The 23,418-nt window shown below is 35.9% G+C and overlaps 1 protein-coding gene across 1 annotated transcript in view; it reads right to left on the bottom strand.

Moving 5' to 3' along the window:
• Positions 1 to 9,762: 9,762 nt before the first annotated feature.
• REEP3 (receptor accessory protein 3) overlaps positions 9,763 to 23,418 on the bottom strand; it is a 52,038-nt gene continuing 38,382 nt past the window's right edge. Inside the window, exons 6-8 of the mRNA XM_023536652.1 lie at positions 20,608 to 20,755; positions 13,886 to 14,031; positions 9,763 to 13,193 (exon numbers count right to left, since the gene is read on the bottom strand). Of these exons, the coding sequence (XP_023392420.1) occupies positions 13,137 to 13,193; positions 13,886 to 14,031; positions 20,608 to 20,755 (351 nt within the window). The 3' untranslated portion in view covers positions 9,763 to 13,136. The remainder of the gene's footprint in view (positions 13,194 to 13,885; positions 14,032 to 20,607; positions 20,756 to 23,418) is intronic.

Below are 23,418 nucleotides of genomic sequence, written 5' to 3'. Positions count from 1 at the left end.
CTTATGTTATAAAGCTATTGACAAAAGGGAAAATCAAGTAGACAAACATTTTAAATATGTTTTCTTAAAAAATACTCACACATAGCTTACTACATTCCAGACACTGGAACTTTATAAATGTTATTTATTTAATCCTTATACCAATCCTATTAAGGAGGCAATATTATTTGGCCCTTTTGCTGAAGAGGAAACTGAGGTAATGAAAGGGTAAGTAACTGTACCCGAGGTCACACATTAGTGTGTATATTCAGGATTCAAATTCATTTCCCAACTGCTTTGCATTTGAGGGTCACGCCATTCAGATAATCAGCATTTTTAAACACCCCACGTGGCACATTGATCATAATATGAAGAGAATAGAGGAAGTAACAGCGGAGAGCAGATTCATGTCTCCATCTCATTTTTATTTCAGTGTAGACATTGCTGAGTAAAATGGTAAACAGAGTTACCTACACTATTTACATTTCTATCTCTCTTTCTCCCTCCCTCCACTCCCCTCCCCCATTACATGAATGTAGTTTGAGTCACATGTTTTATGCATGTAGGATTAAACTTCATTCCAATAGTCAGGATCCATTTTGGAGCAGAAGCCAATCAGGAATAAACTCATGAGATTGGGGAAGTATAAAATTGTCTTGAGTTTACACTAAGGGATACTTCGTTTCTCCATTGCTGTTCTAGGTGGAGATTCTTTTTATTCACCTATTCAGCAATTATTTATTTTGTGCTTTTTATAAGACAAGCACAGTTTTAGACTAGAGATGTTTTGTTAAACAAGATTGGCCAGGTCCCTACCCTCGCAGAGCATAAAGACTAAAGGCGAGACAAGTAAACACCAAGTAAATAGGTAAAATTTTATGAGATTTGGTAAGAGATATCATAATAAACCAGCGTGATTGGTTAAAGAATAGCTATGGCTATGTTACATCTATATTAGATGGGATGATTTGGGGTCTTTTCTGAGATGACATTTGGGCAGAGACCTGAACGAGGGCTGAAGGCAGCACAAACAGCAAAAACAAAGACCCTGTTTGAGGAGTCTGCTTGACATTTTTTGAGGAACAGTGAGAAGGCTGGTATGACTGGACAGGAATGAGGAGGGAAGAAAGTGAAAACATGAGAGAGGATGAGGTGAGAGAATTAGACAAGAGTCGAATCATATGGACCATGGTTAGGAGTGCAAATTTTTCTCCCAAGTGTTGATGGGAGACTACGAGAGCACATTTCATTTATACTTTAAAAGGACTGATTTGGTTACTGTGTAGAGAACAAAATGTAGGGTGAAGGAGTAGAAGAAGGAAGAATAATTAGGAGGCTATTGCAGTAGGTTTGCCAGGAAATGATGATGCTTGGACTTCTTGCTAGTGTGGATGGCAGTAAGAGGGGCTGAGTTTGTGACATATCTATATCTATATTCATATCTACATCTCTAAATTGGAGCTGACAGATTGGATATGGAGTGTGAGGGAGAGGAATCTCGGGTGATGGGAAGGGCGTTGGAGCTGCATTATTACTTGGAAAATATTTCTCAGGGCAGAGGATGAGGGGAAGTTGCATGGGAGACATTTTGAGGTAAAATGGGATTAGGGCCCTGACCACAACCACCACCATCCTTTTCCTCTCTTGGGGGACTTTCTTGTTAACAGGAAAGGCGGCCCACAAGAGGGCACACTTCTCTCATCCAGTCAGAATCAGGGGCGCTTTTTGTTCCAGTTCCTTCTGCTGAAAAGTCAGACTAGTCATGCCCAGCGGAAGAAAATTCTACCTTTTTTGTAGGTGGTGGAAAAACTTACTAAAGAAGGGATCTGTGTGTATATATAATCTATGCTATGGAAATACTATATGTAATTACAAATATACCTCGTATATTTAAAGTACACATGCCAATGTATATGATAGGAATATATCCGCTGTATGCACAGAAATATGTTAGCATTTACCTAGTTATAAGTATTTTATCTTGCTTTATACAGTTGACCCTTGAACAACGTGGGTTTGAACAGTGCGGGTCCACTTATACTCGGATTTAAAAAATAAATACAAAAGAGGTCAAATATGTGGTGACAAAAAGAAATCTAGCTATCGGAGGTGAGCACACAGTATAAATATATACATATGCCTTACTGTTAAAATGCACAGCTGAAACATCGGATTTCATTAACCAATGTCACCATAAAAAATAATTAATTAATTAGTTTTTTAAAATAAAATAAATAAATAAATACAGTGGGCCCTTCCTCTCAGCCAGTTTCCTATCTGCAGATTCAACCAACCACTGATGTAAACAGCATTTTCACATTCCCACCCAGCAGATTCCCAACCGGGGGTGGAAAATACTGTTTTCCATCCATGGTTGCTTGAATCTGCATATGTGAAGGGCCAACTTCAGAGCCAAAAGTTATATGCAGATTATCTACCTGGAGGAAGGGTCCATGCCGCTAATCCCACCACTGCCTTGATCAGGGGTCATCTGTAGTTCAGTACTGGTCTGAACTGAGTTCCTGTGTCATCACCCAATGATGATCATTCTCAAGCCCAAAGCCTTTCAATTTCCCTTTCTTACTCTTGCAGGCCCTGGTATACAAAGGACACGGCAGCATATACAGAACAAAGAATATCAGTACAGGAAAGAAAAGCCAGTCTAAGCCCTTCACTTTAGTGGAGAAAACAGAGGCTGGGGAACTTAAGACTCACAATAAAGATCTAGCAGCTGCCCTATGTACACAATAGCTTTGACTTTTTCAGAATTACATTTATGTGCATCTGAACTATTTCTAAGTTCCCACATTTTCATTTGATATAGAGACTGTCCTAATCAGATTCTTCTATAAGTAGCAAAGGGAGAAGATGTGCAGAAAAGGGAAGAAGAGATAAACACGTTATTTTGTACACATCTGTTGATACATTATCATCACCCTAGTGAAATTTTCTCATAGAAGAGCTATCATCTCTGAGAAGCGGTTATAATGGGAAACCCAGAAGTCAAAATCATTTTACATTTTAAAGAATCACATTATGAGGAAAGTTTATGCATCATTATCATTCCATCTAATTTCCTCTAATTAGACTGAAAACTCTACCAGGGGATGAATTGGGAGATGTGACTAGAGGATTGCAGGTTTTGTTCAACAGAACTAAAAAATATTCTTAAAGGAGTGAACTCTGGAGGCTGCCTTTTCCAACTGTCCATGCTCACAACTTTTATTTTAGTGACAAACAGAGCCTACTCTCGTTAATATTAATTATAACAATTATCCAGCTTTTGCTTTGCACCCAGCTTTGTGTTAAGCACTTTATTTGCACTATCTCATTAACCCTTAATCCTTATACTGCCCCATGCTATAGGTACGGTTACATTTTAAAGTGGTGAAACGGAGGCACCAGGCACCAAGAGGTAGAGAGTAATCTGTCGCAGGTCACAGAGGTAAGTAATAGAACAACTATTATTTGAACGCTACCCAGAGCACTTAGTACCCTGTATTCTTTTGATTGCTCTCAATGAAACCCGGTAGTCTTTGGGAGAAGAAACACTAGATTGTTCAGTTTCAGCTGGTGACTAAGCTGGGATCAGAGCCCATTCATGCACTTTGCCCCTAACAGGGGAGATTTTCGTAAGTTGAATAAAGTTGTACATAGAGTTGTTTATTTTATTTTGGTGGAGAATATGTGATGACTAGGCTGTCAGATGAAAAAGGTCCAATATCTTTTAATTTATTCCTGTCGGGTGTGATTTTTTTTTTCTTTTAAGATATTCGTACCTCCCTCCCCCCCACCCTCAATCCCCACTCCACCCCTGCCTCTGGTTCTCTAAGTTGTCACAGAACATTTGTGCAATGACCTTCCGTGTTGACACCCTTATATAAAAAATCGAAGGACAACTTGGATGAAGGACAACTTTTAAGTAAGAACACCATTTGTCTTCGTCTTGGTTAAAAAAATTGAACGTAAACGATTTGTTCTGATTGGAAGGTCCAACACACGCAGGCTCTTGGAAACAGTCTGATTCCTTGGAAAACACTGTTGCTTAACTGAGACGTCAAACTCCTGCGTGCAAACGTCGCGGGGGCGCGCCTGCCCACGCGACACCGCCTTCTCCAACAAGCTCGGGTTTTGGAAAAAGTCTAGAGAGCATTTGTTTCTCCTCCTTCTCCCAGTTAAGAATAGGGTTAAGAGAGAGAGGAAGAGGAGCAAGACTCGCCGGCTTGCCTCGTCGGGGATGACGCCCCTCGCCGCCCCGGAAAGTGCAGGGGAAGCGAAGACGAGTTGCTCCTTAGCGCAGGAGCAGAGGGCGAGGAGGAGTGGGGAGTCCCGCCCGCAAACCCCAGCACGATCCGCGCGCCTCTCCAGGAAACATGTCCGCCTGTCCTTATTCCCTTCACCACCTCCTGGGGACATGGGTACTAAAATAGCACGCAGTGGGGAGGACGCAGTGACGGGGCGAGACACTGATGAGATCCCAGTGCCCCCGGCACCCAACTGCCTCCCTCCGCCCCCTATCCCCGGTGCCTCTCTGGCCGTCTTCTACGATCCCAACACCCTTCCCCCACCCCCTAACCCCACCCCCGCCTGGTCCATCTCGCGCTCCGGGGCGTCTTCCCTGTTCAGACCCCTGCTGCCTGGGCTGCAAGGAGGAGCCGCAGCCGCAGTAGTCCCGTCCTTAGGGTTTTTGGACTCCCCCAGCCCCTTGAACATCTGGTTGCGGGGGTTGGTGTTCCAGATGTGCCTCCTGGGCGGCCAGATGTGCGCCTTCCCCCCGCCCATGGCCTGGCGGCCAGCATGTCTGGGCGGTCGCGTGGGAGGGCCTGGGAGTTTTCTTAAAAGTCGAAGGAACGTCAGCCCCCAGGCATCCGGTCTTGGCCTTCTAGCGCTCCGAGACACAGGACAAAATGAAGTTTCCAACCCAGACCCTACCCCGCTGCCGAACAGCCTTCAAAAGGTTCTCAAACCAGCAGAGAAACTCAGCTCTACAGGACTCTCCACAGAAAAACCTTGTTTTGACCATGCAACCCTAGTCCTGGCCATGGCACCCCAGGTGCACAGCCAGTAAATCCTAGGTGTGTGGGGAGAAGTTACAGAAGAGTAGCTTTTGGTGCTCGCCCTAAGGCGCTCTTTGACCGGTTATGGATTCCTTTTGTGATGTTGGAGGTCATATTCCACCCGGTACAGGCCGTTCAGGGCTGGAGAAAAGCCAGCTGAACCCAGTGACTCAACCCCCTTGGAATGTGCCTGGAATAATAATGGGGACTTGAAAGGTTTTTATGGCCGAGGTAGCTGAAGGAGACAAGGCTCTCGCGCCTGCAGTTGGCGGACGGCCGAGGGGGGCAGTATTTCCTTTTGCAGTGCTGCTGTGCCTGCAAACAAGACAAAAATAGTCGGAGTATCTGGTTTAAATCAACCAAAAAGCATTTCTATCAGGTTAAACCACCATCCTGCGAGGCTGACAGAACAGGACAAGCCAAGTATATTCCCAGTACTCTTTTAACACTCCCGTACTAGCTAAACCCAATCATATTTTACCTTTGAGATTTCTAAGTGTCCTAACGTACAACTGTCGTTATTTTAAAGATGTTGCAAATTAAACTTCCTTTTCTAAGGTTGTGGGTGGGTATGTGCTCAAGCCCTTACATTTGCAAGCAATACTCTGAATATGTTGCCTATTTAAAAAATAGATGTTGAACCGTGAGGCCCTAGAAGAGTAAAAAAAAAAAAAAAAAAAAAAGTGAGGCCAACATATGGGTTGCTTACACTACTAAATATATAGCTGCATTTCCCTCCCGTAACGCCCTACTCAGAATTCCAAAAGCAAGTTGGAACAAAAGGAAAACGTGTCTGAGTGTAAAGAGAGAACTTGTGCCAAGAATTACAGTCACAGGGTAAATAACCTTGTTTTCTCCTTCATCAGTGGCCGCTACCAAACCCTGTTCTTGGAAGGTGGCCAACAGTCTGTCTGGTGGAGGGTGCTGCTAATTAGAGAGAGCCCATAAACCTCTCTGTCAAAGAGGGCATATGACCTTCCCTTCAAGTCTAAACAATAAAGCTGGTGAAGTGCAGACAGCACGCAACGCTGGCTGCCCTGCGGATTCCCTAAATAGGAACAGGATGAGGCCAGGCTTAAGAGGTTACCATAGTTCTGCTCTCACACTTTGAGGAATCGGTCACTCCACTTCCCAGTATAACTTGTTTCAATTACTCTGTACAATCTATTTAGAGGAGAGCAGCTTGCAGAGAGAACTCATTGTCTAATCTAAATGAGGAAGCAATTACTTGCTGCAGTCTAATGTACTTTGAGACTGTCAGGTCAAATATCAACCAGATCTCATGTAACTTTACTTTGCACTTTGGAAGACATATCCTTTTAATAATAATAATTTTTCCCCTGCTTTTCTGAAACCTTTTTTTTTTCTATTAAGGTTACAAAATTAAGTTCTTTTTCCCCCTCCTGAGATTTCAAAATATTTTCTAATTTTAGAATTTGTTGTTGCAATGTAAAGACCACAACCTCTTTTGTACATCGCTTGTTAAATATTTAAAAAATTTATTTTTTGCTTTTTTTAATAGGCATCTTCTCAGAATAGCAAATAGAGTTCCCAAGTCTTCCCTTCTTTGTCTAATTTACCTCCCCAGGAGCCCCCTGCAAGCTTTAATTTTATACATGTTGTAAACTATAAATAATACAGTTCTGCTTTCCTATACCATATGGAAACTGTCACCTGCTATATATCCTAACTGTACTTGCTTTCAACTTAAAGACTGAATATAATTCATCTCCTGTGTAAAAAGGCATTTGGCCCTTTCTGTGTGTTTTTAGTTAAAACTCAGTATGGAACATCTCGCATGAAAATTCTTCTCGTTGTCAACAGAGCACATAAAAGGGTTTACAAGGTGTGGTTTGAAGGGAAGAAGCCATGGAGTAAATGCTGGTGGGAAGGCAAGGAAGGAAGGAAAGTACTTCCTGAGAGGATACTCCTCCAGTTTAAGCTGCATCCTCTGTTCAAATCTCTTCCTGTTTGTCTTAACCAATAATTGATAAAAAATTTTGTCTTTACTTTTCCTTGATCTCCAGCTGTCCTGCCCTGCAAATTTGGGACTCGCCAGCCTTCACAATTGCATGAGCCAATTCCTTAAAATCAATCTTTCTTTCTCTATATATGCGTGTTTAGTCATGTACTGCATAAAGACATTTGGTCAAAGATGAACCACATATACCAAGGTGGTCCTAGAATATAACAGAACTGAAAAGTTCCTATCATCTAGTAGCCCATAGTACCATGTAGTAGGCTATACCACTGAAGATTGTTAAGGGCACTTTATGATGTTCACACAATGACAAAATCATGTAAGGAGGCATTTCTCAGATTGTATCCATGTCGTTTATGCAGTGCAAGACTGTATATAGGTCCTTGAATAATATTTTGTTCAGTGTTGTTTTGTTGTAACATTGATGAAGAAAAAAAATAGTTCCTTGCCCTGTCTGTATGGGTTTTCTCCGGGACTCTGGTTTCCTCCTACCTCCCAAAGTTGTGCATGTGAGGTGAACTGGTGTGTCTAAGTGGTGCCAGTCTGAGCGAGTGTGGGTGTGGGTGTAAACACACCGTAATGGAAAGGCGTCTTGTCCAGAGCTGGTTCCCACCTGTGCTGAGCTGCCAGGAGAGGCTCTAGCCACTGGTGACTGTGAATTGAAATCAGTGGGTTGGAAAAGAATTATCTTGTTTTTATTAATCTTTCGTAAATGTGTGTATGCTCACATTTATTTCAGTGTTTAAAGTTAGAAGTGTTTTGGGTCTTTATTTAGAAGTCTGTTGATGATTTTGAGACCAGAAATATGCCACAGGAACTTTTGTTCCTATCAATTAGGCTATGGTAAATTGGTGGTGTTATGTATCATTTTGCTTAAAGTTGTAGCTTCCAGGAACCTATTGACGTTGTTAAGTGAGGACTTACTGTATACACGCACACACCCTATTAGTTCCATTGCTCTAGAGAATTCTAATACAGATACCTACTGTTGACTCCTCGCACTACCATGATCTATTGTAGCACTCAAGTTTAGAGTAACTTAAATTAGGCCTAACATTCCAAAGGGAGAAAAATCTCCACATATCCCAAACTAACTTTTTCCTAGTACTTTGAGATAGCATCACGTCAGAATACATAATGCAGCTACATACTCTAACCTGACTTCATCAACTCTTTTCACCTTTTCCAAATTTCAGCATTACACAATGCTCAGAAGAGAAAAAACTGATATACGAAACTATCTTCTCCTGGTTTTCACTTCCACTCTCTCTTCACAACTTTCTCTTTTTTGGTATTTCCCAAAGATACCAGATGAAAAGACTGACAGTTCTATGGGATTCAAGGTTAAAAGTCACCTTGGAAAATTTGCAAGACTACAAAAAATGTAGTAAGGTTTCAAGAAATTCTGCTGTAAAAGTTATGCCCTGAATACTCTCGGTTGAGAGGTGATGATGGCTTAAACTAGGGAAGTTGGAGGAGAGGTGAATTTAATGGTCAAATTCAGGATATATTTTGGAGAGAGCCAAAAGGATTTACTAATGTATTAGATATAAGAGGTAAGGGAAAGAAGGAATCCGAAAATTAAAAGGAAAAAAAAAAAAAAACTGCTCTGAGAAACCAAATAAATTGTTCAATAACCAAGAAGAAATCTCAGCATTAATAATACTAATTAAAGCAAGAATTATTTTCCTTAGGTTAACTGTTATGCTATCTTACTTGGATACAGGCATTGTGCAGAAAATAACAATCCTACTGTATACAGTAGGCACTCAAGGAATATTTTTGGATTAAAAAAATTGATATTAATTTGATTTGCACATAATGCCAAAATACAATTCCTTCTATTTTCTTTCTCCTTCCTCTTGCCTTTAACCTAAGACTGCCAGTAAGTGAAGGGTAAACATGGTGATTTCCCTACTTTTGTTAAGCAGTCTTTTGGTATCCTACCCTTACAATTTTGATCTTGTGCTTTAAAATTTCAATTCAAAGCATAATCTTATAAAAAGCAATTTAAAAAACATTACCAAAACCAGACCATAAGGAGAGTGTTTCAAGGCTAGAATATTGATAGGTAGGTAAAAGGACAAAATGTTTTCCAGGGAACAATGAATCAGTCTCTGACATAATTTTTGTTCCATGAATCTCTTTGTTAAAAACAGTGAACTACTTAAAGGGAAAATAAAACACCTAAAAAATGTGTTCTCTGGAATTTTTATTTAAATTTATAACGTCTTTGGATTATCACAAGGATATACTTCCTAATAAAAATAAAAACAGAACTCCATTTAGAAATACTTTATCACACATTATATACCATAATGAAGTAACACACAAAGAAACTTTTTTTAAACACAGAATTTCTCTCTAAAGCTTAAATGTGAGGCAGACGTCTGACTTTAAAACAGATGGAACCTCAGAACACTCCCAGGATACATAAAACTACATTTTGTGTTATATTTTATGTCTGAGATGGCTAACCAATACAAATTGATGGCCAGGGTTTCTCTACTAATTGTTTTTTTCCTATCTTCCCTTTTTAACATACAAATTTAATAATTTGGTGTTTCTTTTAATCCTATGGAATGAGCATTCAAGAATGTGTATGATTTATATAACCTGCTTTGTGATTTATAATCTTAATTGTGTGCATGTTATCTATTATTTTATCAAAACATATTAATAATAAATAATTATCAATTCATGGGGCCCAACACATGTACTCTTGACACACATACAAAAATACAATTGTCACTAATAAAACAAGTTTATTTTATATTAAAGTTTTCAAAAAACACGTTTGTAAAATTACTTCCATACTAGGCCTAAAGATAGCCTTTACAAAGAGCTTATAAAATTGCAAAACTGCTTTCTCTTAACTACTAAAGTGTTAAAAGAAAAGGTATTGAAAGAAAAAATGTTAATTCGTGGTCAATGTTTAAATAATACACATTAAGTCTGTGAAATATTATAGAAGATTAAATCTTAAAAACATTTCCTTTCAGAAAGTTTTACTTGTAAATGATGTTTACTAAGAAATATACACTGCATACTGCACTAACAATGATCTCTCAAAATTTTCCCATTAGCTTTTCAAATCAATTAGCCTACACAGGAGAAAACAGAAAATTGCTTTTCAATACCTATTAACTCCTTAATTTTCCTGATAAAGAAAATCAGAATAAAAATTTAGTCTATTTCAATTAAAAATACAAATTACTAATATTTAAGATAGCATTGTATTCTTTTTAACAAAAGTTCAAGCGTTCTAGAAGCATAAACTGTTATTCTCAAAAAAGGAAAAAAAAACCACATTTGTCTAACCAATGTCTTAACAGAAATTTGGAATATTTACATAATTTATAACACTGTAGAAATCTTTGGCGGTGACATATGGATTAAGTTCCCTGAAAACACTAATAATTTTGTTCCATCAATCTGTGTAGTCAAGTATTAATAATTAGTAATGCTGGCAGTATCATTTTCTACCAAATGCACATATAGTAAAGTGTGTGGAGAATATCTTAGGTAGGACCTAAGTGGGTTTACATAATTAATTACTTAGCAATCAAGCTTATTTCTGGCTCATTTTTATACCAGAAAAAAATATGGTGAACTAAAGAATAGATTAATTCTTACTTCCAAATGAATTCTGGAAATAGTTAATAGTAACAAACAAATTGAATGCATATATAATAAAACAACGAATACAATTTCTGGATAAACTTTAACAGCTACCAAAATAGTACCTTAGATAGGCTTGTGCAGCATCTGATGCCCATTCACCAAGTGATGGTGGCAGGAAAGCAAGGCACTGCGGTCTAAGGATAAATTTATCTCTTTCAAAAGCAGTGGACTTAAAAACAGAAACAAAAAATAACATGCTCCACCTTAAAAGAAACAAAAATGTATAAACTTATACAAAATTCAAAGGAAAGGGCATGCTAAAACACACATTAGAGAAAAGAAGGAAAATTTAAGAAATTTAAGAAAATGGGAGAAAAGGAATTATAGAAAAACAAAATGACATCACTGTATAAAGGATGTAATAGTAGAAATATATCAGAGGAAGCATAGTAAGTGTGAAGAGATACAATTAAACAGAAGAACTTGTACTACCTCTTTGAAACTGGTTTTGTCTTTAAATGTTTTGATTCCAAAAGTGTAGAGGGATACATAATTCCTCGAATTTAGAAAAGTATTTATGAGATCAGATTTGGAAAAGATAAAATGGTAAAAATCAGCCTCCATAGGTAATGTTTTTTGATACAAAGTCAGGTACATGACATTGTCAGGCAATCTGAGATGACACTGCCTTTGTGCAGGAAAGACACGCATGGCAAGCATGGCATGGCATTTATATTTATAAGTCTAAAACTATACAATATAAATAAAACTCTCTTCCAAGAGTTTATAATCAGCCCTCATAGAAATTCTGAACACAAATTAAAGGGCTTTCCAGAAACTAAGAGGCTAAAAATTAGTCAAGGTAAAGTAGATGGAGATAGTCATAGAAATAAACTTTGATAGCAAAGAAGTTGAATGAATTTTTACTTGGTGTTATATATCAAGAATGTGAGATGATCTAGAAAATATTTTAAGACTTGTATCAGAGAAATGTCTGAATTATATTAAGGTACTTTGGAGTAAACATTCTGTTCTCTGCTAATACTTTCAGGAGGTCCTGAAGATACACTGCCAGCTAGCTTTATTTCTTTAAAGGTAGAAAAGTCAAAGATCTCATAAATTTCTCATTGTTTTTTCTTTTGGACAAACTAGTAGCATCATCAAGTAAATTATCTGAACAAGTATAATTTTACAAATTTCATTACCGATCACTAAAACCATCACCAAAAACAGAGTGACTTAAGAGTTTATAATATATAGCTATCAATGCAACCTAAAAATGCCTCTAAGTCCAGTAACTCAAAGTATCTGGGGTTAGAAAAGGATATTTTTCTAATATCCATTCTAATAGCTTCTAAAATCTAAGATTAACAACATCTGTATTTTGCATTGGCAACTATCTTCAGGATATAATTTTACCCAGAAGAGAAGCGATTCAAACGATTCTAGTTAATGCCAGATTTATAAATCAGCAACACATACAAGTGCCAAGCTTGTGAATGGACTGGCTGTTGGATATTTTCATAAATTAGAAGAGACCTATGTGCTATACTGGTCTCTAACTTTATTTCACAAAAGCTACCACTTTTAAAAGCCAAAAATGTAATTAGTGTTAAAAGCATGCTGAGTTCAACCACAATGTATGGCTAAATATTGAAAACTGGTTAATGTTTAAAATACTTTCTTATCTGTAAAGAAGATAATTAAAAATAGCTAGACTTGAAAAATTAGCTATATTTTTATATTGTTAAAATCAAGCAAATTTAACAAATGAAACCCACAGGAAAAGAGATGATGTAATTCAAGGCATAAATTTAACATGTCAGAATATGACAAATAATAAAGACAGTGCCGATAAAACTTAAAATGTACAGCTGTAAAATAAGTAAACAATTTTCAAGTGTGCAAAACTAGTCAGGAATGAAAGTGCTTTGTGAATACCTGGTTTTCAAATATTTGTTTTGAAAACTTTCCGTTGATGGTGGAAACACTATAAAATATTAAAAAAGTAAAAATTTAAAGACTATGTGAAACATACTTTATCTCATTATGCCCTTGACTTATTACTGTTAGATCAGAGACCTATTTAATTACTACTCTCATGTGATAGTTATAACATAAATGGAGGTAAACAATACAATATCACAAAAGTTGATATATCCTGAACCACAAAAACACTCCTCTCAAGTATATTGTAGGTTTGTGCTTCATCCTGTATCTCAGGCCCTTGATATTGCTGATAAATTTGAAAACATGTAACACAATTTTCTATCATTTTTGATATATATATACACACATATATGCTTTGCATAACTACCTTTAACAGTCAAGAATTGAAAGTAATTGTTAAAGAAATAAAAAGTATTTAAGTTGATGAAAGTAAACCCTATCACTGCCACAATTTACAGAATTATTTTAATGTGTAAATCCTAACGTTAGAAAAAACAGTTGGTGCATTAGCATAATTTGTCTTGGGATACTTGAAGTGTACATGACTAAAAATACACTTGTGGTCTCTTCTTCACTTTATATTTTAGGGACCCATACCGCACCTGAAGAGAGAAATGTGTTGTTATTACAAATTAGATGATTAAGTTTTGAAATCATATAGGATTTAATAGTTCATAAACATAGAAAAATTTTTTAACTTTTCTGATATAAAGAACTAATTATCCAACAAGTATGTACTCAGAAGACAATACTGCTTATATACTAAAAATTGTAGTTGGTTCTATATTGTTTATATGCTGTAGATTATCACTAATAACAAACATTAATTGTTATTATTTATGCTTTGCTTGGTATGTGTCAATGAACATTGCTCACAATAATCTGAAGCTATTCCCTGAAATTCTCCACTGCTTTCTGGGCACAAAGACAATATATAATTTCAGATAAACTTTTACTATTTAATCCTCATGGAGGGTAAGTTCAAAGCAAAACTATGTGATTTTGTTAGCTGCTTTCTTTGCTTATCTTTAGGGCTGGCACTGAGTATTCAGGACAGCCATATGATTTGCTATGTGAGAATATTATTTTCTACTTATCGTGGAAGACTAGGAATTTACCATTTTCTAAACTTCCATAGATCCTAATACGTCTGATCTGAATAAAGAATTTTAAATATAACTGCAGCTCTACCATTCCAATACTTCATTTATGGATCATTAATATCCTGAATGATAATGTAGCAGGAAATCCCTTAACATTAATCATTAGGAAAACAACTCTATAATTGACTGACCTCTTTTCGGCCTTTCACGGTTTTCACAGATTTCATGCTTTGCGATCTTCGAAGCCCTTTGTGTGTTAACATCTCATCATCTGAATATGGTCCTTCTGCTTCCTCATCTGTTTTCTCATCTCTGTCTTTCAGTGGAATTCCATAACCTAAGCAAGTTGTTAAAACTAGCATGTTAAAAAGATGGTAAAAAGATACCAGTCAGTACTGCCTCTTAACTGTTTGCAGTTCTCTGCATGATCTGCATTTGCCTGGTTACTTCTTTTCCTTTCTTACCTGCAATATGTTCCCTTAATCTTTGCCCCTAGAACTATTCTAGATGAAGCTCATAACTGATTTCTTCCAGGAAGCTTTCCCTGACCATTCCTATTTTTACTATGTATTTTTCAAAATAATTCATTTTTGAGTAGGTAACACATTTATCTTTTTCAAAAATCAGAGAATATAAATAACTATATATTTATATGTTGAGTATATATATTTTTATTTACATTGAAAAGTGTCTTTCCATCCTTTCTCCTTTTCATGAGTTCTAAATAACCTAAGCAATTGTGTAGTTTAGTCATTTATATCTTTGACTTTAATTAGGAATTAAGGGTTCCCCCATACCTTGTGTCAAACCTTTTGTCAAGATTGGGAATGGTAGGGTGAATTTAAGGAGTCATATAAGACCCAAAGGGGCCAGAATTTTGGGCAAGTTCACTGGGGGCAGGTGATAGAGATGTTAAACCAACACTGTTGCAGTTGCTGAGATAAAACCCAGCCAGATAGGCTACAGTAATTAGAAACATCACAGGCTATGATGACAGATGTTAGTCAAAGTAAATAGCCAGCGTCAGAAAAGGCAGTAAGAGATTGTGCGGGTGTGTTAATAGGCTGCTATGTATAGCTACAAAGGCTTAACATTGACCAACATGTAAACATCCAAGCATGGTCAGCCTGGTTATTGTTGGAAAGTCTGAGAGCATCCTGACACTGGCATTTAGGGACAAGAACGCTCTTATTCCTGAAGCAGAGGTTCTCAAACTTTAGCACATATTAGAGTCACCTGGATAACCTGTTAGTTAATACACTGATTGCTGGGCCTGGGGTGAACTGAGAATCTACATTTCTACCAAGTTCCTAGGTGATGCTTATGCTACTGGTCCAGGGTCCACACTTTGAGAACCACTGCCTGGATGGAGCAAAAGAGGGGCCCAAGTCTAAGGCAACCCGAACACTAGGTAGATTATAAAGATAGGGGTGAGGTTACAAGGCCCCATTAACTTTCAAATTCTCCTTTAATAAAGATAAAGAATATAAATACCTAAATGTTTAAATGAGAAAAAAAGTAGCAGGTTTTCCAGGTTTAGAAGAGGGGTAAGGGACAGATTTCCTGCATGTGAAGAAAAATATACTAAATAAACATTTATTAATCTGCTCTCCCAGGACATGATTACTTGAGACTCACTAAGCAAACCATGAAGAGTTGTTAATAAGCTTCTTAGTCTTAAAATAAGATAAACATCTTTGTATACTAAGATAGTACAATTTTATGCTGCCATCCCCCTAGGCTAGAAATTAGGGAGGATTTGGGAATAGAATCAGTCATTATTTAGGCCAAGATGCTTTGTTTTCCTGCAGCAGTTCAAGGAAATGTGTTCTAGGTAGAAGAGACAGCATGTGCAAAGGTGCTAGGGCAGTGGAGAGCATGACTGCTTGGAAGAACTTCCAGGAGGCCAGTGTGGCCAGGAAAGGGGATGGGATTAGTAGTCCCAGGAAAATGCTCCTGATGCAATATGAAGTGGGAAAAAGATGTACGTGTATAAACAAATAAAGGAAAAACATGAAAAATGAAACCACTGCATGTCTTGGAAGTGGGCTTTTAAGTGATTTTTAATTCATTTTTCCTTTTTTTTTAATTTGCCAAATTTTTATTTTAAAACTGTATTACTCGTATAGTTGGGGAAAACAAACCAGAAAAAATGTTTTTAGGTTGTGATTTCTAGATTTTTCTCTATTGTTGTTGCTTACACAATATTTCCTGATCCCAACATAATAAAACTAAGGTAAAACAAGAACGAGGAATCAAGGAGAGAGTCAGAAAGGCAGCAAATGTGACCAGAAAGTTCTCTAAGGCCACAGATAAAGCATAAGACTACAGTTCAACAAACATGGCCCTTGCTATTTTAATTGATCTTCATTTTATCTGATTAGGAATTGAAATTTCATTCAAAAGATGATAGTATATAAATCTTATTATTTGTTTCCTAATTTTGTTAAAAAAAATCTTATTAGTTTTCTAATTATGGTTTCAGGAAAAGTGATGGCTTGATTCATTATTCCACAAGTATTTTTAAAATTCTACTATGTGAGGCAGTGTACTAAATTATGAGGATAAAATGATGAAAAAGACACAACTATCATTTTCTACCCTAAGAAACTTACAGTCCAGTAGGAGAAGTAGACTCTACTGGGCACTACTAGCCTGTAAAAAAATGCTATAAATAGAAGATAATGCTATGGGAACATATAGTAAGAGAATTAACTCAGCCTGGGGACAGGGAGCAGTGGGTTGTGAGAGAAGAGTTCCTGTAAGGTGGTGTGACTAAGCCAAACCCTGAAAGGCTCATGATTCCATACAGCTAGCACATGATGAAGTGGGAGAACAAGGTCAGGGAGCTAATATACCACATGTCCTTGAGTTTAGATTTCAACAGAGAGCAATGGGGCGTGGGGAGGAGCACTGAGGCAAACATGTTAAGCAGAGGGTGACGTGATTAGATTTGGGTTCTAAAAGAGTCTTCTTGCACTTTGAAGAATGATCAGAAGTGGATGAGACTGGAAGCAGGGGGATTATTGCTGTATGGCAGGTCAGAAATGAAGTCTAAGAAATGAGGACAGAGCGAGCAGCCACATTTGGGATCTATTAGGAGGTGAAATTGATAAACTAAATTTAGCAACTGAGTAAATCAATCCCTCATCCAAAAGAGAGGAGTCAAGTCAAATATTCTCACTAAAATATGCACTATCTGTTCCACTTACTACCTGGAAAAGAGTATGTAAATTCTGCTGTGAGTGGTGGAAATAATGTCAGTTAAAGTTATCCAAGTATGTTTTCTTATCTGGTAATGTGGTGAGACAGATGAGAGATGATGACTAGGTTTCTCTGTCAATGCCAGCTTGAAGCCAAGTGAGCTCTCTGGGGCACTATGTGGAGTGGGATTCTGAGCCAGCATGGGAAAGTGCCACAATCCATTAGCAATGTCTGCCATCATGGGCACAGGAGCAGGGAGTAGGCCTGTCACCTATTTGCCATTTTTGACTAAAGCATCTCTAAGGTCTCTTCCTGCTCAAATTATTTTAATACGTGGTTCCAGCCCAACTAAGTTTAGCCTCTTTATAAATTAAAAATAGAAAGAGTAAGAATTAGCTTAGGAACCTTGGATACCTCACTTCTGTCATTGAGTATGTAGCTTTAACAAGTAATTTAAGCTCCTTAAGTCTCCATTTATTCATCTACAAAATAAGGATAAAATACTTAACCTGCATAGTCATCTTAAGAATTAAGTAAATATGTAAAGCAACTAAAACAAACACAAAAAATCTCCTTATGTACTTTAATTAAAACTGAATGTTGAACCACTTTTAACTAATATGGGAGCAGCAGGTTCTTTGCAGAAAAAATATTTCCACTTATCAAAATGTGGTGTTCTTTCAAGGGATGTGAACATCATGTTCAAGGCATCCATTTTCTTACAAAACAGCATTTGGAGGGAGCTTTTTTTCCCATTGTGACTACATGCAGATTTGAATAATTTCATCAAAGCAGGATGTCTCTTGATGAGTTAACCTTAAACAGCTCAGAGCAGATCATGGTGAGTTTTCAAAAGGGACCTGCTTTCCACATATATTAGTTTGCTTGTGTGGACAATCAGAGCTTCTGAGGTAAATGTATTGATCATGAACCAGTAAAGACTTTGCAATGTGAAGTAATTCCCACACTTACAAATTTATCCTGTTTTCTTTTCTTGAGGAATCTTGGAAGTAAATGAAATAGAGAAGAATTTATAATAAAAAAAAAAGAGTACCTTAATTCGTTTTCCAAAGGAAGAGTTCTGCTGTTTTATTTCTGATTCTGAGTAACAGGTTGGGTTAAAAAAAAATCACTAAAATCCTACTAGTCAGAGCTAAACAGTTAACATTTCATAATGTCCTTCCAGACTCTCCACTATATACATACATTTGAAAAATAACTTTACATATATTAATTATTTCATCTACCTATTGTGCCTCCATGGTATAGGATTATAACACACATACTATTTTGTTGTTATTGTTAATTTCCACATAATCTGGTTATGTTTTTATATCAGTAAGTATAGAATGACATTATTATTTTTCCTGGCTAATAAACCACCCAGCTCAGACACCAGACATGTGAGTGAAGAAGTCTTTGAGATTATGACTCCAGCTCCAGTTGCTGTCTGACTGTAGCTGCATAAGACCCTAAGAACTGTCAGACTGAGCTCAGTCACCTCCAGATTCACAAGTAAAATAAATGACAGTGATATTTTTAAACTACTGTTGGGAGGTGGTTTATTATGCAGCAACAGACAACTAGAATAGTCACCAACACAGAGCACTATTAATTAAAATTTTTATTTGCCAATCTGGTGAGCAAAAATTACTATTATTTCTATTCCTTTGACTACTGCGAGGCTATTTTTTTCATATATTAATTGGTCAGCTGTATTCTGTGGTAGTATTGACAATTATTGGCTTGTAAGGGTTCTTAGATTGTTAAAATCGGAACCCTTTGCTTGTAACATATAATATTTCTTATAGTTTGTCATTTTTATCGTGTGGAGTTTTCCCCCCCTTTTTTTGTTATTTTTTTTTTTTTTTTTTTAATAGAAAAATCTCTCAAACATTTCCTTTATGTTTTCTGGTTTTGATGTCATGCTTAAGAAGTTTGATCTATCCTAGGAGCATAAAAATACACACAGGAATTTCTTACTATATTGTTTAATTTCTTACATTTCAGTCTTAATCTTTTAAGAATTTATTTTGATACAGGTATAACTTCATTCCCTATTTCACCTTCTAAGCTTAGCAGTTATCTTAACATCACTTATTAATCTGCCTTTCTACCAATTTGAAAGGCTATCTTCCTCATTTTATAAATGTCCACGTGTACCTGCATTTGTGTCTATCTAGATTATCTGTTATTATCATCTCTTCCCCTATTCCTCTCCTGGAAACACTACTTAATTAAAGATAGTGTCGAGACAGAAAGTTTTGCTTAAATTTTTTCCTTAAAGAAGAAAAGCTCAGAATATATACTATTCTGTAGGAAAGTTTGGCAAAGTAATGCATATTAAAATTTTAATTTCATAACTGAACAAGTATGTTTCTTGTACTGCTACCAGTTCCTTCATATTTTTATAAATCTTCAGTTATTTTAATTTCATGGCTTGAACTTTAACAAAAGAACTAAACAGTACCTCAATATCTTAAAATATTTTACAAAAATATTTAACACAAAAATAGTGTTTAGAATTTTCCTATTTATAATCTTGTTTTCCGTTAAATAATTGAAATATAATTCTTAACCAATTCTAAGGTATAATCATGAACAAATTGCTGATAAAGACCTCAGATAACTAGTGTGAATAAGCACGATATATACAGCAGACCTCATAATCAAAATTAGTATCCTAATTTTTAAATGCGTATTAAGAAGATGCCTATAATAGGGACTACTTTTATGTTATTTATGCATTAAGAATGATGGTTCAAAGTTCAATGGTTCCTCATTCTTAAAGATATTACTTCCTTAATCAATTGCCAATGCTTAATTACTACCTCTTAGATAACAGACACCAACTTTTGTAAAGTTATTCATTCTAGGGAGAATTTAAAGAAAGTTCACTATTTTTCCTCTATAAGAAAAGACTGTTACTTTATTTTTCAAACTGTTTATAACTATAAAGGATGATTTTTAATCTCCCTCAAAAGAAAACTTTTAGCTTAAAAAAAAAATAGATTTAAGCAGGTTTGTACCTTATGGACTTAATAATAAGACATGTCTTGAAGATCTTGGTTCTCAGCTATGCCTTTAAATAAAACTTTCTTATATGTGAGAAAATGACTAAGGAACTATGTCTTTATTTATGTGTATGTTTCTAAGATAATTATTTATTAAAGTTTAGAACATACAAGATATGACATGCTCATGCTTTACATTAGAATATATCTACAAGTTAGTTCTTGAACTAGAATATGTATAAATTCAACACATTTTCCACTGGAGTAATTTTGTTTTTAAACTGAATCACCTGCTTAAAACTTTTATGAATCAATATCCTCCCTTGTTCATAGCACTTACAGTACAGATTGTTTAATTATAAAACTATTTAGATGTCATTACACAGCTTATATAGAAAGAATATTGATCACAGGTCAAAACTCGTACTGGTGGTAACTACACCCACAGCTTCTAAAAATTTGAGCAGCACAAAAAGCTACTGCTACTTTCTTAGTTGGATTATCTCCATAGCCAATAAAAGGCAAGCATTAACTTTATCTAGAGAAAATCTAGAGAAAGAGAACTACAATTAAGTGTAAAACTCAGAAGTAAATTTTGTCTACCAAATTCAGAGTTATCAAGTATTATTTTAGTACCCATCTTGACTCAAAACTCCACTTGTGAAAGAATAATATATTAAAACGAACAAGCACACCTGCTGATTCACTGGAGGCTGGTTTACTTTTCTTTTTTGTTTCTGGTAGAGGTTGGTATGGCCTTTGTCCCATGTGCTCATCCCCTTGGATAGCTGTTAGATCGTGCATACTGAAACTTCGTAACCGCTCGGTTATTGCCCCTTGGCTCTATTTTAATAGAGAAGTGAGAGATTGAAGAAAAAAAATACTTTAAAATACTTAATATGCTTATATTGAACTTTCCTCCAACATTTTATCATGGAGCTTACTCATTTTATTATGAAACTTTCAGAAAAGTTGAAAGAATTGTATACTGGACACCCATAATCATTTACATTTTGCTATATTTTATCACATATCTACCATTTATCCATCCATCAAACCATTTTTAATGTATTTAAAAGTGAGTTGTAGACATCGGTAACATTCCACTCCCAAACATTTAAGCTTTATATTTAAAGTGTGAGAAATGCGTGATGAGCTTACCCTCAGAGTAATTTTGCTCTCTCCTAAAACTAGCACTCGGGGCTTAAGTTTATGATTTAGAACTTTTTAAAGTAAAAGAGATATTGTCTTAAGCTAAACTAAGTCAGGAGTCGTAATGGCTCTACCTAGAACAGGGTACAAAAAATTTAAGAGCCAAAGAATCCTGGATACAAAATAATATTCAGTTAATGAGTTCACTATCTGGCAAGGCACATCTACTACTGCTATGAAGTCATTCTAAAGCCTTAACAATAGGGTAGACGTTGAACACCTGTGGGTATTTAAATTTAAATTAACTAAATAAAAATTAAATAAAGTAAAAATTAAATAAGAATAAGTTAAATAAAATTAAATAAAGTAAAAATTCAGTTCCTTAATTGCACTAGTCACATTTCACACGCTCAATAGTCACATGTGGCTAGTAGCTACTGTATTAAACAATACATAGAAGATTTCTATTGCAGAAAGTTCAATGACTTTCATCATTGCACAGCTTTGAAAGTGACATTTCTGAACTTTTTAGCTATAACTAGATTCCCTTCCAAGTATAAACCTTTGTAAAGGGAAAAAATAATTTCTAAATTTACCCACTTTGAAAATTTGCACAGCATATAGATGACTAATTTCTTATTTATAGCTGGATTAAAAATATTCTTCTAATGTTTTTTTACACTTATTTCTTCTTCTCACATATGTCAATTTATGGTTGCCTCTAGTTATAAAGTTACCATAGAAACTTATCCATAATGGTTTATCTCTAAGTTTCAAAGCTTACAGCACTAAAAACATTCAAATCTTACTGCTAACATGTATTTTACAATGAAGAAAATGAGTTTTGATTCAGGTACTCTGAGTTGGTGATATATTATGTTGAAACCAAACACCATTACACCACTTAAGCTTTGTATTTCTATTGTATTTTTTTGACTTGTGAAAAGGAATTATTTAACTAAAGAGTCTATATCCTCCATAAAAATAACTGGGTTCCACGCATGTTTAAACATTCTTGATGTGGTTTTTAATTAATTATACTTTTTTACTCTTTATCAGATACCATTTACTTATTAAACAGGTAACAGAAGATTTCGGAGGCACGCTAAAAGGAGGTGACCAGCGCTCATCTGGGCCAGATGCCTTGTTTTCTCAAAACTGTCAGTTTCTTGATCTCATCTTTGTATTTCTGTGCCTTCTCTCAGAAATTCTTGACTTTTTACCTACTGTTAAAGAAATGATAAATAGCATACACATCCATGATACCCTCTACTTGACTTGGGTGCAATTTCCAAGGCTGGCTGTAACTCCCAAACTCTCCAACTCAAGAAAGTGTATCTCAGAAAGAAAATGAGTCAGAGTGTCATTGAACCAGTCCTGCTTTATATCATCCACAAACTTTGGTATCTTTAACAAGTATAATCAGTTAATTACTTAGGGCATACCTCACAAATGAACTCACATATTATTGTTAGTCTTATCATTGTGTTGTGTATATTTTGCTTCCAAAGCAGGATTTTAAGAAACTAGATGAGATAGATCTTAGGCTTCTTCTAGTCTCCTAATGTACCTGTGGTACTGAAACTGGGCGTGTAATAATTAAACTAAATACTCTTTTTATGCCTCTTTTAAAATTATTCTTGACTGCTAGAGAGTTTTCCATATATAGTAGCTTGTTTTAATGTAAACAGTGGCATTTACATACTGAAGTTAAGTAGCAAACTACAGGTATGGTTGTGGGTATCTACATAGGTAGATTATACTAACCATCAGAGGTTTGTTTCGGGTTAAATGAAAGGTGAGCAAGGACCAACTCTGAGGTATCTGGGTGATCTATTTACAGCATGGATTTTAATGTAGCTCTTGAGTAACCAATCTTATAGCCCTAAGTATTATCAATCCCCTCAAAGTTTCAAGAAAAGCGAAGAAAAGCTTGGGGCTGTGCATCCTCTTTGACACCCACCAACACTTTGACAGCCATTATCATTTTGAAAAATCAGACTTTCCACTATGTATTTTCTTATGGGCCCTGAGTGGAGCTAATATAGGAAAAGAGAATTAATGCAGTATTGTGAACTTCAAAATCATTATATAAATTGTAAGTATCCAATGTACCCATATTAAAGGAGGGGTGTAATTATAAAATAATCACATCTAAATGCAGACCTATTCCCTCCAATTTTTATATCTTCAACACAAAAAGTCTATTAATAAAGGAATTATGTTTGTAATAAAATTTTAAGTGGCAATACTTTCCCTCTACCTCAGAATTCTAAATCATGTGCATAACATGCAGTATGGTTATAAGTAGACAGGAAAAAATATGCAAAAATGAAAACAGTATAATGTTTAGA

This window comes from Pteropus vampyrus, unplaced genomic scaffold (assembly GCF_000151845.1).
Source record: "Pteropus vampyrus isolate Shadow unplaced genomic scaffold, Pvam_2.0 Scaffold165, whole genome shotgun sequence".
NCBI classification, from domain to species: domain Eukaryota; kingdom Metazoa; phylum Chordata; class Mammalia; order Chiroptera; family Pteropodidae; genus Pteropus; species Pteropus vampyrus.
Note: the sequence above shows the minus strand (reverse complement) of the source record. Positions and strands in the feature narration are given on the sequence as shown.